The sequence below is a fragment of the Linepithema humile genome, chromosome 2 (genome assembly GCF_040581485.1).
Source record: "Linepithema humile isolate Giens D197 chromosome 2, Lhum_UNIL_v1.0, whole genome shotgun sequence".
In the NCBI taxonomy this organism is placed as follows: domain Eukaryota; kingdom Metazoa; phylum Arthropoda; class Insecta; order Hymenoptera; family Formicidae; genus Linepithema; species Linepithema humile.
In genome coordinates, this window is record NC_090129.1 from 19,270,605 (window position 1) to 19,290,247 (window position 19,643).

The 19,643-nt window shown below is 38.7% G+C and overlaps 2 protein-coding genes across 3 annotated transcripts in view; one reads left to right on the forward strand and one right to left on the reverse strand.

The window, feature by feature from the left end:
* The window catches only part of LOC105679082 (Rho GTPase activating protein at 102A), a 27,573-nt gene extending 13,820 nt beyond the window's left edge, over window positions 1-13,753 (forward strand). Inside the window, exons 4-12 of one of the 2 annotated variants that reach the window (XM_012378872.2) lie at window positions 1,979-2,166; window positions 7,083-7,289; window positions 7,905-8,055; window positions 8,310-8,500; window positions 9,137-9,366; window positions 10,102-10,213; window positions 10,780-11,107; window positions 11,689-11,977; window positions 12,615-13,753. In XM_012378872.2, the coding sequence (XP_012234295.1) occupies window positions 1,979-2,166; window positions 7,083-7,289; window positions 7,905-8,055; window positions 8,310-8,500; window positions 9,137-9,366; window positions 10,102-10,213; window positions 10,780-11,107; window positions 11,689-11,977; window positions 12,615-12,954 (2,036 nt within the window). In that variant the 3' untranslated portion in view covers window positions 12,955-13,753. The remainder of the gene's footprint in view (window positions 1-1,978; window positions 2,167-7,082; window positions 7,290-7,904; window positions 8,056-8,309; window positions 8,501-9,136; window positions 9,367-10,101; window positions 10,214-10,779; window positions 11,108-11,688; window positions 11,978-12,614) is intronic. The other variant, XM_012378873.2, reaches the window with a different exon arrangement.
* Window positions 13,754-14,255: 502 nt separating this feature from the next.
* The window catches only part of LOC105679084 (uncharacterized), a 39,225-nt gene continuing 33,837 nt past the window's right edge, over window positions 14,256-19,643 (reverse strand). Inside the window, exon 6 of the mRNA XM_012378875.2 lies at window positions 14,256-18,388. Within this exon, the coding sequence (XP_012234298.1) occupies window positions 18,144-18,388 (245 nt within the window). The 3' untranslated portion in view covers window positions 14,256-18,143. The remainder of the gene's footprint in view (window positions 18,389-19,643) is intronic.

Sequence of the window (19,643 nt, forward strand, 5' to 3'; positions counted from 1 at the left end):
CGATGCCGATCGTTTCGACGCTTCCAAGAAAAGGCCTCGTTCTCTTCGCACATTGTAGTTCGTAAAGTGGCTCTCGCGCGTTTCACGCTCATTCGAGAGAGAAGCACATTCCGAAGTTTGAAAGAGAGAGAGAAAGAGAGCGCAAAAGAAAGAGAGAAGCCGAGATGGCCCAGATCGCGGTCTATAATCGGACCCGGTATAGGGACACGGTTTATTGCCTTTCGGTTTTCAGCTGGCTCTTCGAGAAGTGGTCGACCACGAAACTACAGCGCTTTCCCTCGATCGTGACTGACCCGTCTGTCTCTCAAACGTCTCTTCGACTTCAACTCCAAGTTGCGGAAAATTGCGTCGTTGATAAAAACCGGCTCTAGAAAAACATCTTGTTAATTTTTTGCGGAATGTGTGTATACAAGACACGTCGAACATGTTGAAAACCGAGAGGCGGCTTCCGTGAAGTCATTACTGGCGGAAATACCGTTACGCTAATATGCGACTAAGTATTCGCGGCCAGTCAAAACATTGACGGAAAACCGAAACCAATTTAATTAAAACAGAGTAATTACTAGTATTAATCGAATGACGTCCGAGGCAAGGAAAATCGCACGTAACGCGAAAATAGAATCCGCGCGAATAGACGTAAGTCCGAAATATCATGTGGAAACGTGGAACGATTACGAACAGAGGCGGCTGAGAAAATGGTTCGGAGCCTTGGAAAGATACAATCGTTGGCAATCACTCTACGTGGATATATCGAACCGATAGCGATGAGTGTGCCTCATCGAACTGAAGCACTCCCCTTGACGAAGAGTCATTTACGCGGACCGTGAATTGTAAGAATCGCTCGTGTAATTTTCCCCGCTTCTGACGCTTACAATCGAAGACAGGCTGATGTGTGAGAAGAAGCTGCGGGCCCTCAACGGGCGCTCGCTGCGAATGTGCTTCGAATTACCTGACTTTTATATCGCGATCGACGCGAGGAGCGTGCGTGGGCAGACTAAGAGGTCCGCGTCTGTCTGTGGACGGCAACACTGTGCCTCGTGGAATACGTTTTTGGCCGCGATGCGCAATACGTGGTGGGTGAGACGCTGATGTTAATTAGTGTCACATTAAACACGTCGTTTCTATGAAAACCCTGTTGCTCCGCATGTCGGCAATCGGGTTGCTAAAATATCTCAAGCCGTATTGAATTAGCGGCATTAATGTAGAAAATCTGGATCATTATAGCAGAAGTAGTGCCGCTGAGTTGAGACACCGTGTACAATTGCGCTGAAAAAAAAAAAGATTCAAAATTAATAATAAAATGACAAATTAATAATTTTTAGCAAAGAGTTGAAATTCAAAATAAATCACTTTCTTAAACACCGTGCTATAAATATTTTTGTGCGACAAAACGCTTGCAGAAATGATTTTATTTTTACAGACATTTTTCTATATTATATTAAAACAAATATATTATAATAAATCAATGAAACAAGTCGTACTTCGAGGAAAATAATCAATGTGCTATATGATGCGACACGGCAAGCCGTTAAAATTATTTTCGATGGAGTCATTTTCTTTAATGAGCCTAATTAGCAGTCAGCGTGACACTATCGCGTCGATGCGAGGCTTGTTTATGCACAGAGTACGCACGCATATACGCAAATTTGTCGAGTCGTGCAGCTGGCGGCTCGTAGATCAGATCGATGTTGATCTCACGTTGCTCGTTTGCTCGCCAAGCGATCAAGGAGATTATGGATTACCCGGAAAAAGAGATTTACTGACGAAATCATATACAATAAATAGCTAAAATGCTAGCGCACTCGATAATAATAATTATCATAATGTTAAACATTAATCACGTTTATACTTAATTATGTTTTTCAACAGAATTCAATTCCTTAACGAAACATCAATTAATTTTATTTATGTTGTTATTAAAATTTTCGAAGAAATTGTAGAAACCGCTGAAATTTTTATCTTTTTTTCTTGCTTGCAGACGTGGCTGGCGGTCTGGTGTTCGGTATACCGTTATTGCAGTGTATAGAGAATGATAGAATCGCTCGAATTGCCGCTGGGGAGGTCACCGATGTCGGCTGCCTAAGTAGGAGCAGCAGGCACGGTAGTAGGACCAGTTTTTCCAGCCTTATAGAAACACCGACGACCATCGCGGCAAAAACGGAAGAGGTAAGAAATTACTAGAGAATAATTTTGGCTTGACGTTTCATCTACCTTCGAATATCCTATTTTTGGGCGGATTATTTCTAAATATTCCATATTTTCGGAAATGTATATTTTTTAAAGACAATTCTTATTAAAATCATGACAATAATGAAGGGAAACGTTGAAGAAGAGACGCGAGTATCCACAATTATATCTGCGCCGTATATCGACTTCCATGCTGTTCAAGGCGTTGACCTGTATTACTTACGAAAGTTTCTTTCGAGTGGTAAAGCTTGGCAACTGATCGACCGACCATTAAAGATGCGCCGCGGGCGGCGAGCAAATATAGAAGCGTAAAACGGCAACGTACACTACAAAGTGCGGAATTTATGTAATTCTTAGCTCTTATAATAAACCTGCTAGGAAAGAGAGAGAGACAATTCGCGAAGAGCATGTCTATAATCTTGGAAAAATTCAAGACGATTCATTCTCGATCTCACATACGGAGTAATGTTTAAGGCTAGCGCGCGAATAAAAATCGACTTGAACAACGCCCAAAACTATCGACCGATGTCGAAATATCGGCGCGCGACACGTCTTTCTTGCCGACGTCACTCTAACGCCGACATCGTTAACGGCATCATTCGTTGCGTCATCGTGCTGTCGGCGCAAGAGGTTTATCGATGACCACTTGCGACGCGGGCCAGACGTCGAGAGTTTGCAAGTGGTTATTTTTCGACGGATACGTTTGACCGATGGCCACGAGTACGCGTTCATGTATTCTGTATTGCACTTTCCGTCTAGAAATGGTCGATCTAGACTTGGATTAATGCAAAAAATTAATTTCTATATCGTGCACTTACATGCAAAAACGAACATTTCTTTATTCCGTTCTTATAATAATTTAAAAATTAATTAATTAATTAAGCTTTGACTGTTTTGTATATTTAATGTGTTATTACTAAATTACAATTGACAATAATCTAGAAAGATACTTTTTAATAAAATTTATTTAATATTTTTACGAATATAATTCGTAAGAATTTTTTAATTAAAAATTCGAGTTGTTTGATCATTCTTTAACATTGAAAATTTTCAACAATAAATAACTAGATAATTTAATCTCAAACTTCCAGACATTGAATCTGTGAGGACAAAGGTTCTTGTTTTTTCTTTTTATTCCGATGGAATCGTGCGCCTTTCTTTAACTTTTGAAATTCAACAGAACTTGGCTTATTGCCGTGAGTAGATTCTTAAATTTTTGCCAAGGAAAAGTTTACTCTAAACACTTCTTTGCTATTCATTTTTATTTTTATTATAAAGATGTGCAGCACAAAAATAGTACTGCGTTCTATTTTGTAACTCTTCCTTCTTTTTTTGGATATGACAAATCTCCGGCTTTCTCCCCTTCCAGCCGGAAGTGAATAATTTGACTTCAGAAACACCGCCACCTGAGCAGAAAACAAAATTTTTTTATGCTTTGCTCGAGAACGTCGGGCGTTCATCGTTATTTTAAGCAGGCCGTCGGTGCGCTTCTGGATATTATTTTCGATACACGATCGCGTATCGATGTCCGACTCCGTCGGAATTGCGGCTTCGACCGTAACCTACGGTAACGCGGTCATATTATATAATCAAATTACGATTTCGCGAAAGTGTTTTTCTGGAAAGTTATCTTCGAAGATACGACTTCTTTCTTCTCTTGACGGTATTTACGATCCGCGGCTCCATCATACATTGTATTACTTTCCTCCAGATAAATGACGCAGCGGAAAATTTCTGTTTCCTTTGCGGAGAATTCATGTAAGTACCGTTGTTATTATTATAAGTTATATGTTATTTTGCCGCGAAGATGTTGCGATAACTTTTTTGATCAAAACTTCCGATCGCAATATCGCAAACGTCATGTCGTTACTACGCGGCAGCGGCTGAAAACAGTTCTTGGAACTGGATTATTATCGAGCCCTTCAGGAAGCACTGTATCAAGCAAGAGTGCATCTGCAGCAGCAATTAAGCGACTGTGAACTTCCGTTTTCACGGCGCGCAGTGACTTCGCCAGCTGCTGGAAAGCGTGGTGCGCTGGCTCTTTTGTATAAGAATTTCTCAATTAATCATTGCAATATAATGCAATGCGTGAACTCCCATTTTGTATCGCTGTTCATTATAAGAGCAATAATATTCTGAGAAATATGATACTTCAGAGAACTTCTGCTACAATTATGCTTTCACTAACTACTCTCTTAATTGAATCTAAACTTTGCATTTTATATGACTCCGCAATATAATGACTTCACGAGTTCCTTTTAAGAACAGCGCTAATTTAACAGACGAGCGTGTCGACAAAATAAAAATATCTCAATTTGTATCTCACAGCCGAATGCAAAGCAACGATGTATAAATTAATCATGGCGAAATTACGAAGCTCTTTCGAAATGTCGAAGCTCTTACGGAGTTTCTTTCTCGAAATCTCGAGTCTTTTCTTCTTTAAGCTCCATTAAATGCAAGTTGTTTTTTACTGTCACACATCTCGCCATGCGTCTTCTTTAAGAGCGAAGATTATCCGCGGCATTACCGTTCTCTCAGGTGGCTATAAATTCTGCCGTGGCTACTGAAAGAAAACCGAATCGATATCGTGAACTTCGTCTTTATAGGACAGCCCGCGATAAATCCCGTGTGACATTAAACGCCGTGACGTATACATACGTATAAACCCGGACCAATCGAGCGACATCCTCCTTTTTTTCTCCTTCGAGATAAATCGGATTCGTGCCGGAGAGACGAGGTTAATAGTGAAACAGTGGCGGCGAAAGGGCTGCAAGACAAGCTTTACAATTTTACATTCGTTCGTCGCCGCGAATTTGAATTGGGTGCTGCGAATGCACTGACGCATATCCGCAACGCGCTCACCGCGACAGCCGATACTGACGTACGTCATTATTCCGAGCGATCGAAGGAAATTGGTTCGTTCCACCTACGGTTTTCCGTTCGTTTCTATACCAAGTGTCGCAGAATTATCCTGTTTCCTTGCAACCGCGGAGAAACACCTACAGTTCCAGTTAATATGTAAAGGACGAGTTTTACGGTAGAATTATAAAATAACTATAAAATCACATCATTCAGATATTGATGGTCCTCGGAATACAAATTATTATTTTTACAACGAGGGAAGTTAAGATTTTCTGAACGAGATAAACTTGATAAACATGAAAAACATGATAAAATTTTGTTCTTTCAATTTGTTTTACGTAAGATTACTCAAAAGTCTGTTCAACTCAAGACTTAATCACTGTGATATTTAATGCTGAAAATAAAAAACTTGTGGTTATTAAATAATCCGTCGAAAGGATGTAAATATATTAATGGAACACATTGTATATATGCTTACGCATTTATACGCATGTATAAAGTTACGTGTAGGAAACAGACATCCCTCCATTGGTACGAATCTATCAATGTCTAATCGAAGAACAACTTGTTTAACCATATGCGCTTGACAGAGAAGAAAATAAAGCAGCCACTAAATAATAAGTTGTAATACAATAGAATAAAGTAACATAAATAATTCGTATCAGAAATATAAATTTTCTTAAAAATTTGACAATACAATAATTGAATAAAAATATGTTAAACAGAAAAAAATTAAAGAAGTAAATTTCCATTAAAACACATATTAAAAATAGTAAGAAAAAATATATAAAAGAAAAACAGAATATTATTTTATAGAATCAAACGAAATAATTAATCACAGAGTAATAAAGGGACTTTGCCGACGTATCTAGAAATTAATGTGTCGGTTGCACTTGAAATTTTTACAACCACAGAAATTAAATCAGCTGTTCGCGGGACCCGAAATATCTATGCTTCATCGGCAGAAATAGCACCGATATATTTTATAATATCTCCGCCGCCCTCGCACGTGTGCGTTGCGGTTTACTTCCGGCTGATCGATAAAGGACGTTAACCGGTTAACATAAAGCAGGAAGAAGAGGAGATCGGTTTTGTGTCAGCGAAGCCGAAGCCTTTACGACCAGTTCTTATTACACCCCAAAAAATTGCGCGATTAAATGAACGCCACGTAACTTTATACGCTATGATACAATCCTATACGCGATAGCATCCGTATGCTGTGATCCGGTCATTATCATAAAATTTGATAAAAGATGAGTTTCATGAAAAATTTGACGGCGAAATTGCTTTTATCGGAAGAATTTTAAAATAGTTTCGATTCGTTCCGTCTATTCTAAAAACGTAAAAGAATGAAGACAAATTTATTCAAATCGTGTTTGGAATTAGAAAAGTATCATCGAAGATGTAATCGGTCTATCTCTGCCATCGTTCTTCTTGGCAGCTTCGCGAGACCACGCCTAACACGATTGATCGATCGTGTACATGCGACGCAAAGAGGACGACGTAGAAATTCTCGTGCCGACGTCACGTGCGTGTCCCGCGTCCGTCGAGGTGACATCATAGATCAGAGACGCGAATAGAACGGGAACGGGACCGCTAATTTTAACCGCGGATTAATTAAGAATCCTCAATTTCGCGAGGGGCTTTATTTTAGCGATTCCCAGACGAAGGCAGCGAATCGTTTGTTAGTTGCTCGAATATGGCATGCATTTTGCGTGCATTTAAGCCGGTTAATCTTTTTAGAAAGCTTAGAAAAATCAATCAAATACAGCGCGTTTATAGAATTTTTCTCATAAACCTTAAATAGAGAACGTAGAAAGATAAAATATCCTTTATGCTTCTGATTTATAAAGTTAAACATGTAACTTTATATATCAGATCTCGAATTTGATGTACATTCTAGTTTATATTTTATTGAAAAAAAGTCAGTAATTTTTTTTTTATGTCTCGGTATTTTAAGCTTCAACTCCCGTCTTTTTTATTTCCACTTATTTTTTCTCTTGCGCAAATAACATTTTCCTTTATTGAACTAGGGTGGTTCCTGCGAGTCTCTGTCGTCGAAAGGAGGTGCTCTTACAGGCAGTGACTCCGGAGTGCTTGAGCTGAGCGATAGCGGTGGAGGAGGTGAATGGGATGCGGTGCCGGGTATCGTCAGGCAATGCATTAAGCACCTAGAAACGACTGGTCTCCGGACGCTAGGCGTGTTTCGTGTGTCGCCCTCGAAAAAGAGGGTGCGGCAGGTACGAGATACTTTTTTTTCTTCATAACGAAAAGAGCATCTTGATATTAATCTTCATATACGAAATTTTAGAAGAATATTGGAATGCTTTTTCTTAAAAAATACTGCGAGACGATTAATATTCTTTTATAGTATGCGTAATTGTTCTTGTAATCACATTCTATGTATATTTTTCGAGAGAAGTGTATTTTTTTATATTTTTACTTTTGAAAAATTCGATGAAATGCAAATGCTGAACATATACGAAAATCATACATTTTCATTAGCAAAAAAATTAATGTAATTAGTATTTCAACCAGCAATTTCGAGTTAATGTGGACTTAAGTCGAAAATTGACAATTTTTTCAGACGATATCCAGATATATATTTTTTATTATCTGTACGTGCTATTGGATTTTCTTTTAATGTCCTCATAATGCTGTCCATTACTGCGTATTACGATCGTCGATAGAAATAAAATATTTATCAAATAAAAAACCAATATTATCTCGAAGGTAGAAATTAGTGTCCACTTTTATCTCAAGTGACTCAATACATTTACGGAAGTTGGTAAATATCTTTCAGAATAAGTGTATCTTTTGCGCAAATCCTAAGCGTGACATGCAATTAATTCCAGTTAAGGGAGGACTTCGATTGCGGTCGGGAGACCAAGATAGGCGCCGATCAATGTCCTCACGACGTGGCCACTCTCTTAAAGGAATACTTTCGCGATCTGCCGGATCCCCTACTTTGCAGGGATTTGTATCAAGCCTTTGTGCACACTCAAAGTAAGCAAGCATCAAGTTTTAATGCGACGTAAGCCGCTAAAAGCGTTATCCGCTCTTGTCTTAGCTTCGCTCGTAATCGATAGCTCGAACTCAATTTGCGCATTGCCGGTTCTAAATTGATTTGCGCGCCGAGCCATCACTCATTTTCCGCAATCTTTCTCTTTGCAATTCCGCCTACGAATTTCCAATATTCCGACTTTCGTGCGTTCATCGAGAGCGCGTGAGATAAGCGGAACATTTAAATGTTTTTCTAGAGATCAGGAACAGGCGGTTGCAGCAGGAAGCTCTTCAGCATCTCATTCAACTTCTACCCACGCCCAATCGCGAGACTCTTTGGGCGCTTCTGAACTTCTTGATCGTCGTCGCGGCGAACAGCGAGGACCAAAAGAGCGAGAGCGGAGAGTGGATTCCGGGGAATAAAATGGATACGACAAATCTCGCGACCGTCAGTATATTGCATGGCACTCTTCGACTTTGATTTCTTTCCAATATCCGTACCGTTCTTTTTTCACCGCGCATTGCACCTCGTTGACTTCTCTTTTAAGATAGAACTTTCCATCCACGTTGGTGGAATTCTAAGCTAAAGATTGAACTTTTGCATATTTCGGATTCCCTTTGATTGATTTTTAATTAATTCGTTGAGTTGACATCGTTTTTTGCATAAAAGCACCTCCAATATTCTCATTTATCTAAAAATCTCTCCGTGATTTTTTTATGCCAGAAATATATTTCTCAAAAATCAAGTAAGATCAATTGCAATTATTCTGCAAATATATTCTTCGTCTTTCACACGCACAGAGATAAAGGAATATTGCTTAAAAAATATTTGATCTAGAAATTGCTTAGTAAATTAACTTTGATTTTGCTTCTACGCTTTGTACAAGATTTTACAATTTATGTTAATTAAATTATTACACTGCGATCCCAGGCAAAGTGTAAAATTAATTAATTTAGCAGCCGACGCACGCTATCGGCTACTGTCAATCATCGCGGTTATCAAGGGAAAAAAACGTTAATTAAATCGATATACCAAATGGAGCGTATTGGACGCGAATCAAAAACGTTTGATCGTATATTCCAGGTATTCGCGCCGAATATCTTGCACTGCGTGAAGCCCAGCCAGATGAGGGCGGAGGTTTCGGCGGAAAGGGCTGAGGAGAGAATAGACGTAATAAACGTGGTACGAGCACTGCTAGAACATGCGTCGACATTGTTTACGGTACCGGCGGCGTTGTTGGACGAAGTGTATCAACACATGATGGATACTCATCCGGCGGAGCTAGATATCGCTTTGTCCCGTCGCGTCGAAGAGTGAGTATTGCATATTTGTTCGTTTGTCATCATCTCACAAGTAATTGGTTTTTGATTGATAGTCGCGAACGCGTGGGCATTTGATTATTTTCACCGAATTGTAACTAAATAACGCTTTGTCATGGCGAAAACGAGAATTTCATTTTGTTACCTTCTTCAGTAGAATCATTGTCATTAATAATTTGATATCTATCAAGATATCAATTAGTTATAATGATCATAATATTCATTATTGAATACTTTTCTAATGTCTCGATTATTTTATAATTATTTTTATCAATTCTATTAAATCAAAACATCCGGCATGCTTAACAATATTCCGTATGATTGAAATAAAGTATATTGGTCAAGAGAGTTGTAAAACAACAGCTGTGAGTTGCATTAAAAATTACAAAGCGCGTTTAAGTTGTCAAAGTTGTTTCTCAACTTTTATATCGCTGATTCTATAGACTCCAAGTTACGAAGTCCGCCAAGTTAATGGCTTTATCTATTGGTTTTGTCGCACATTTTATATTCATCAATTATTTTATTGCTATTTTATATATTGTATATATATAAAAAAGTAATTTTTGAATCATAAATTTTGTCCTTGACCTACCGGCGCCGAGCCTCCCGTCCGTGAGCAGCGATCGATCGTTCACGCTGCAGAATATGGTCCCCACGTGTGTGCGTATCGTGGTCTAGTAATGTGTGATGTAAGAAAGTCGAAGCGAAGTTCCGCATATGCTTTTGCAGGCAATGCGGAGATGAAGTAGACCCTTGCAGCGAGGCGGAGACGTTCTCGGTGGAGGAGACGTTGACTATGTCGACCACAACTGCAGCAACGACGACGACATCGACGAGAAAGGTGCTATTGTGCATTATTTGCCTATTTATTTTACAGTTAAACTTAAAATGATGAAAGAAACAAGCGGGACCTTTAGCTTTAAAAATGTAAATGTTACGGGCGTGTGTCAAAGACTCTCTTGAGAAGCATCGCGTATATAAGCATTATAGAAAAACATTCGGATAGATTAAATAAATAAATAAATAATCTCACCTTTCTAAATATAACGCCGATCTAAAAATGTTCCTTATAAATTCTGGAGAATTGGAAACGTTCTTGCAATCAAGTTTTAAGTTCACGCACTTCTCGCACTTCTGCAATTTCAAATTTTATCAAAATGTGTGTGTCTGACTTAGTAGACTATAAAACTAATTTAACTTTAGGATATCAAAACTTGCTTCATTACTAATTCTGAAAATTATTTTAAATCAAAGTTTTTGTAAATTTTAAAGTTAAGAATTTAGAATTAGGAAGTTATATTGGATAACTTAAATTAAAGTAATAAATAATCTGATAAATTACCATTGTGCAGAATGTCGTAAAATATAAATTTTTCATTGGAAATATTCATTGCTCTTTTACTTCAGATGTGGACAAGGGAAGAATGCCTGCATCAGACTGCCGGTATCGGCGGTGATATTGGACCAAGGCCACGACGGCCCAAAAGACCAGGAAGTCGAAGGAAGGAGGAGGGCAGAAGTAACAGTGTCGATAGCGGATCGAGCGAGGATCCGTCCGATCCTCGGCGAAGATCCTCGCCAATAGTGATTACCGCCAGTCTCACTATACCCATGTCCGACGCGTTCACCTTGAACCTCGACGACCCGGACATTCCTTACATCGAGGAGGCACCGAAGCAACCAAGCGCTCCCCCAAGGCGGCAGAGGCAGAGATCTATTTCCGGTTGTAGCGAAGGTTTGTGTTTCACATCATTTGATAGCATTGCAATAATGCTTAATATATTCAAACTGCAGAGTGACATACGCTGTAACTTTAAAACAGTTTACGTTGATTTTTGTTTTCCCTGCAATTAATTCAATTCCAAATCAATTTAAAAATAAAGGCGATAAACGGCACAACTCGATGATATAACATCCATTAAAAAGAAATAAAGTTTTCCAGATTTATAGACTCTTAAGTAAACTTTTGAGAATTGAGAAGTAAGAAGTTAACAAGAAGTAAAGTTAGGTTTGCGAACTAAATAAATAAACGTTTTAGCTAAATAAATAATGTTCACACATTCTTTTCAATTCTAAATTAGATTTCTTTTTAAGGGCTAAACGTTCGGGATGATCAAACAATCTTATATTTAATAATTCATAATTCAGGTTTAATTTTCTTTATAGTATTTTCAATTCATATTTTCTGTATCAAAAATATCTCTACTTCTCTATCTCGAATTCTAGACGTAACACATGTAAAAAAAGAAACTTGATAATATACTATCTTACTAAAATTACGAAATCTCAGTCTCAACCCAATATCTCCGCTTTCAGGCGGAAGACACGGAAGTGACAGCGCCGTGGGCTCTTCGGCAACCCTGTCAGGTGATCAGGCGCCGAGTTCACCGCCCTCGTGGGCATCGTCGCCACCGGCGAGTCCCGACAGCGCTGTTACCGCCGTTTCGTACATCCCGGATCAGGCGGTTCTTCAAAGAGTTTCGTTCACGACCTCGGGCGAGGTGAGGCAGGTGAGCAGATCGGCCGGCCAGCAGCAGGAAGTGAACAGGAGTGCGGCGGTACCGTACACGCCGAGCATCACCAGCATCGGCGGTGCGGTTTTGAGGTGAGTATCCTGTTTACTCCCTGCTGCGGTTACCGCCGCGCGTCTCGAAGTCTCACGAGAAGTTTTCACGCGGCTTGCCTGACACACTGAGTGTCCGCAATGATTTCTTTATCGAGATTGATACAGAGATCACGCTGGTATGTTAAAGGATCATTCTGCGTACCTGCTGTTGTTTATGAACATCTATATCGCGTGAACAGCTTGAAATCTTTTGTTCGATTATGTAGGGTATTTTACACGGTTTGTCTAAAACATTCTGTATAAAGAAAATTTAAGCTCAAGATAAAGCTTCATGTATACGATTTTCCTGAAAGGTAAAGTTTGAGAGTTATAAACGAGTAAACATTTGACGATACAAGTTTTCAATCAGATTTTCTTGTAGCATTAATCAACTATACTAAAATTATTACAACAAAAACAAAATTTCCTACAAAAATATTTGCTTATTTTAAAACTTAATTATTACGATATTCATAAAAATTTTATTTACCTGGCTAAGAATTGTCTTAATAATTTTATGGTCAAGTTATTTCGATCTCACGTAGCGCTATGACCTTTCGTATAATTTTGCAAATGTGTTCGTGAAAATTCTATTTAACTTCGTGCAAGCTAACGTGCAAACGCTCGCGTGATTTAGGTCCAAGACCGCTGATATCGAGAGAATGCTGCAAATCTCGCGGTCGGATGTCGACCCGGCGACCCCGCAGATGAGCAAGAACTCATCGGTGACCTCCAGCGAGAGCAAGAAGTACACGAAGAGGCGGTACACGGATTCGAGGCATCAAACACGCCACATACCGGACGCCGATACCCTGGCCGGCAGAACATCGCTCGGCGTGACGGCTACGTCGGCGATATCGCCTTCCTCCGGCGTTTCCTCGGCAATCACGACGACGCAGAATCAACGCGTGCAGCCCGTGTGGAAAAGACGGGAATTGATCTCTAGCGCTCCAAAGAATAGGGACGGATACTTCTAAGTTGTTCGCGCAAGATCGAGTCGAGATTCGAAATTGATCACCGATCTTTACCGATAAATTATAAATATTTTCCCTCAGCGCAATTTATTTTCCAATTATTGTTTTTTAAATAGTAAACAATTTTTCTAAAGAAGAATTTAGATCGACAAACCTGATTGCGTCGATTTAAAAATCGACATAGCTCGAACATATCTCGGTAAGTTCGCAGAAATGTAGGCAAATATTTTTTTTTTCCATTTCCACCCAATCTCGAATCTCTGCTCGATCGACCGGCAATGGGATAGTCACTGCCGATCAAACCGTGACCTGGAAAAGTGTTCCTCGGTACGTTTCTCGTGATTTCGTGGGATCGCGCAATTTAGTGTCGCGGGATGTCCGTCGGTTCCTAGACTAGTGCCGTCCTCGTACTCGCGGAGGCTTTCCATGACCGAATGCGCATTCTCGTTTCGCGATGGTGTCTCTATCGACCCTTCGCGGCGGACCTTGACGATGTTAGGAGTGCGGGTGCTCGAATGGATAGGGGGGGATTCGCGCGGAACGCGTACGTAGAACATTACCTCAGCTCTCGCGTTGTAAATACTAATTGTCGCAAGTTCGACGTCAACCTGGATTATTGTTATCGCTGCCATCGCTTATCTGATTGCAGCATCCGGCGAAAATGGTCGATAACTTGGAATTTAATTCGTCTTTTCTAATTCGTCCTCTCTACGACGTGATTATTATCACAAACTGCCGTGAGAGACGCGTTTTCTTTTTTTTCAGTCTGTAAGCTAATAAATAAAAGTTAATTTTTTTATGATGTGTTGCATTTTGTTTTAATCTCGTTGCAGGTGGAATCCATCTGAAAGAGAAAAGAGAAAATCAAGAGTGCTCCTATATCCTTATATTCCTAAATTATTTCTACATAATACAAAACATCTCAATAGATTTTCATTGTTTATTAATCAGCAGTATAATATATCAGTCACATTTAAAAAATTTTTTTTAATGTATAAATCCTCAAGTTGTCGTTATACGATTACACTGCAAATACCGAAAAGCTGAAATCTTGTAAAAAAATGCATTACAAAATATCTTCAGAATACAAAAATATAATTTTTTTCCTTCGAATATTATTACATAATGACATAATCACTGGTATGCTGCAATGAAAAGGATAAGGATGCGGTTTCAGGATGAGATATGACATCGCAATATTTTCAGTGTAACCTTGATATACGCCGGAGTTCTGGAACACTTACATCGATACGGTATGTTAATTGATGGTGAATATTAACATCTAAAAAATCGAACATGCAGGATATAATGCAAAGTATGCCATGCATACATTTTATTGAAACTCATTTATTATTCAATCTTTCACGTCCTTAACGAACACTTACATTACGTCGTCAGTAATATCATCGAGTACGTACGAACTTTACAAAAACAGCCGACTTAACAAATAGATTGGTGCAAACGTGACAAATCTATCGTTCCGATCGGATCGGAACGTGAATATCAGATATATCCGCTTGTAGGTAGGTATGTACAATACATATGATTACATCGGTCGTATCAGCTCGGCATCTAGATGAATAATAGAAGTTAAACATTATCTAATGAACGATAACAACGAAACGAAATATATCATAACAATCTTAGTGGGATGACATGAGAATACATTTGCAATGATAATTTTGCACCAGCGTGAAACAGCGTTGCAAAATTATTCTCCAGATTTAAACCGTAGCTGTCGGTGTTCCTGAAACCAATTTATATAATATCCCTAAAAATATAAAAAAAAATTTTGATTCACTTGTTTTGAAGTGCAACTTGTACCTCGATATTTTGTAGTATTGTATTTGAAACAATTTGTAGTAAATTGAGGGTATGATCTCGTTTCCTTCTTCTGACAGACTGTAGCTTATCGATTTAATGGGTATCTGGTTTCACTCTGACGCAGAACTACCTTCGCCGCGACAACTTTAGCCCACATCGCGATATGTTTGCCATAACTATACTGGAACAAATGGCCAGGTCTCGACAGAAGAGCGTATTGCATACTTAGGGAGTTGCGACTGATCTTGCTGCGTTCGTCTTACCAAGTAAACCTACGACTTAATTTCTAGTTTGATTAATTTCGTACGCACGCGGCCGCTTTACAAGAGCCGCGCGGCAATAAATTAAATTCCGCGCGAGCGAGCACACGAACATCTTTTTATTTTTCAGGAAAGAATCCAGAACGATTCTGCACAGTTGCGATTCGCAGCGCGAACGTTTTAACAAGGCCGGCTCTCGTCACATAAATATCTCTGTGGAAATAAAGGTATGCAGACTGCATGATAACAATAATTATGATGGAAAAAATATCATAAGCGGTAAAATATAATAATACTATTCAGGTGGAAAAGAAAAAAAAAACAAACGCGCGACTGGATCTCCGCGAAACGAGCCGTACGAATTCATAAGCTTACGCGTGCGCAAGTACACGTACATAGAGATTTATATATATATATTTCTCTCTTTATATATATATATATATATTATATTAAAACAACCACTATATAAAATATAAATATATTTATATATTTATAATATACCTCTCTCTTTCTTGCCGGTTCAGAGCTAGCTGCCTAGGGCTGGACGGATGCAATGTTGTAATGTGATTTCACCTTCCTCTCGCGGCGAGGAATGGTGAGAATATTACTAAAATTAGTAAATGTATGAGAAAAAAAAACAGGGACAGAAAATAAGAAAACGTATCACGTATCCTGCAATTCTCACGACAATCCGTTACGCCGAACAGTAATAATCAACGGTTGAACATTTCCCTAGAAGTAATTAATTTTTAAAACGTGAGGTTAGATTTGTACCGATAATCTGGTTCAATTAATCCTAAATTAGCTATTAAAGAATTTCACACTACAATTTAACACATAAAGTACCACATATAAATAAAAATTGGAATTAGCGTTGCCCGACGATGGTGCAATCAGCATTCTATTGTTAATTAAAAATAGTTTTTCTTCTTTGCAGAATTAAATATTATATTATGCAACTTAGTTCAATTATATACTATATAACTTTTAACATACGTAACAATTTCTACGTACCAAGTGCAATATATCACGAATGTCAGTTCAGTAAGAGTAACCGTTAATACTAAATATTACGAAGTACTTGATTGGACGGAAAACTTCTGATAATATCAATAATAATAATGATCACGTAAATACAACATTGATATATACATATTAGATCGAAGAAATATTAATCTTCGAGTGTTAATTATTAAATTCGGTAACGGTTCATTGCCGTGTTTGTATAGAAATCTATACACACTTCAACAGCTCTCTCCGCTCGTCGCTCTTAAAAGTTTTAAAGTTTAAAGCATTTCACAAAATTATCGCTATTAACAGTCGAATTTCAGTTAGAAACACAATACCCAATTACAATGAAAACGTAGTTACACAATTATCTCGACTTTATATTATATAAGGACCACGCGCGCTGTGAACTTTCCAGCTGAATTTGTCCGTTTTAATATTCAATTAAACTTTGATGTGTTTAGTTCAATGGTAATGGTAAAGGTTGCTTATTGCAGTTGAAATACGGTTATGTAATTAAATAAACTCTCCAGCAACGTGACTAAAATAATAATAATAATCAGAGTACATTATATCACAAGATCCTTTCGGAATTGTTTTTGTAATAAAACAGAATAAAAGCCTGATTCTATTTAGAAATTCTCGATGCATAATTAAATCCCACGTTGTGAAAAATATGAAAATGTAAAATGGAGATCTGATTGGTACGTTCGCATAGGCGATGAATTTCATATCGCTCGCTGAACTTTCACGAAGAAAGTACGAACTTTTAACGATCACCACGCTACAACGAATTCCTGTCCCTCATTAGTTGCTATTGCGTTATTCTTTTGGCGTATAGATATGTACTTACGAAGGCGAGAGAGTAAGATGAGTTGTTATAGAGCCTCAGAATAAAATGCATTCTTAAATTTCATAAACCCTGTAAGAATTCTCGTTAGTAAAACATTTTTATATATTCCTATTTAGTTAAAATTCATATACTCTTATCGTAATTTCGTCCCCGTTGAAAAATTGGTGCTTAGTTCTGCTTGCTGTAAATTTGACGCAAGTGATTGTTTCAATATTAAATATAAGTATCGATAATATACTGACACATTCTGCTGCTTTTTGGCAACCCTGATTTTGTTACTACATATCTTTGCAATAGTAAATAGTTTGATTTTTTATCAGTAATAAATTAAAATCAATGCTCTAATTCTCTTTATTAAAACCTTCAGTATTTACGATCTACTACTTATGTATTATGAATACCCTGTATAAATATGTATGCGAATTTTATTGATCAACGCTTCACATCAGACTTACAAATATGACGTATTAGGTCAGAATTTATTATTTTTTTATCTCGTTCCAAATTTTTCCTCCAAGTTTTCTTCCACGCTACGATATAATAACAATGCGCCGTGCTTGTAATAATCTCAAAATTTCTTCCGTTTCCATCAATATTATATAGATATGTCATATTTCTCTACGTCTATAGCCTCTCATCATCTTACTCTCCCGCCAATACTTTTAAAGTTCACTATTTGTATTTTGTTAGTCCATTTACGAATGTATAAAGGTATCGTAAAAAAAGTGATGAAGAGAGTGACTCGATGCTTAACAAGTCACCATCAATCGCGCGTTTAATCTGTATTCGTTTGATATTTAAAACTCAGGTAGTTTCGCAGAATCCCGGCGACGATCGATCGCATGTATCACTCTATTTACATTCCGCCGTCGTAATGATATTCCAAACTCGCGCATGATTCAACCTGCACCTTCGCAGGAAACTCATTAAAAGTCTCATTATCAAAATCACAAGCGACGTCATCGACGAGAAACTTACGGGCTATTAGTTGCGACAAAGCAGCACAACGGATCCGTACGACGCAGACTTCATTCTCAATTTTGTTACAGATCTATCTCTCCCTCGCTATATCAATCGACGATAATTACATCGGAGATCACCTGCCGTTAGTGGAACGTGGGACTAATTTGAACAGAGAGAACGAGTCTTCCGACTTCCTGTCGCAGCAGCCGCAAACGACCGTAACGCTGTACACACCGCAGTCACGTAGCGAGCACTCGCCGGTAACAATGTGCTTGGAGCGTCGGCTAAACTTCCGTCGAGTGCGTCTGTATACGTACCTTCTTCTGCGAGCCATTCCTAGACAACGTCGGGCTGTGCGCCGAGAAGCCGGGATTGTGAATACCGAGGGGTTTCGGTTTCTTCAGGGAGCTTCTGAGAGGCGAGGACGTGCTGGCAACGCTGCCGGAAGTCGCCACCGACACCGTCGATCCGTTTCCAGCACCGCCGACATATGGCTTGCCGCTGGCGTCTGTCATCGAGATACTACCACCTGCGACGAGATGAAATTATTGACGCGATTAATTCTCGCTGCGTTATTAATGCCGATGAGCTTCTATTACTTTCGAATTAGAAATATTATTACCGCGCAATACATCATAGATAGGTACGTAACATATTTCACGTGTATCGCGAGGCATCTGCAAGGCAAAATTTATGTTGCAATATGTAATATGCAAATGAAATTTCACAGAGCTTGTCAGTTACAAAATGCATTAGCCACAGAAAAATTTCGACCATCACGTCCATTTCACGATTTTTGCATATTCTATATAAATTTATTACTAAAAAAATAAAATAAAAATACTGTTATTAAAAATTGCCTTTTTATTAAATAAAAAATACAATTACCGAAAAGCAAAAATGATGAAAACAATTTATGCCCGAATCATATAACTCGAAATTTTATGAATAGAAGAATCGTATTTTATGGATAGAAGAATATTACACACAACGTGCCGCGTAGTTTACACGCGTCGGCGAAAAATCACTTTACTTTACGATCAAACGTAAAATAAGGTCGCGTCTGTAAATTGCAGCGGTTAGATTCGATACATTCGGAAGGAGACCTTTACGTGCGATGTTGCGGCAAAAGTGTGTACACGTGGAATATGCTATACATAGCCGCGCTGTATTGTGATGGGCTATTCGGTGCACCGCAACACTGCCTCGTTATGCAGCAGCGGGCAAATACGCTGGGACACACCACAATTTGCCGCTAGAACCGTATACACGCCTGTGCACATCCTGTATCCATAGTATAAGATTTTGCAGCGACCGCACGGTCGCGCCCTGTAATCTTCTCCATCCCCCGGCCGCGCGTTCACTTACGCACAAAGTTCTTCAGAACTTCATCACCTTCACGTCAGACATATTTCTCACCCGCGAAGGAGCATATTGGCTTTCTGTCAGCCCGTTAAACGTGGTTCTTTCGGGCAAGCCGGCCGAGTATCGGCAAATACAACCTACGCGCGATATAAATTACTGTAACTTCACGGCGGAGCCGAAGTCGAGTATTTCAAGGGGAAAAAATGTGATCTTTAATGGAGAAAGATGCCTCATTTTCTCGATGGAGTAATTTATCGCAAAAAGGAGATATTAATCTTGCTTGAAAAAATTGTAACTGAAAGACTAATCATCCGAAACTAGCCGTTTGTGTGAAAATTGCTTTAGCAAAAGCTGCAATTATTGTTTTAAGCTTGCTTGTTAACGTTGTCGTATCTTTTATTCAAGACATTGGACCGTTG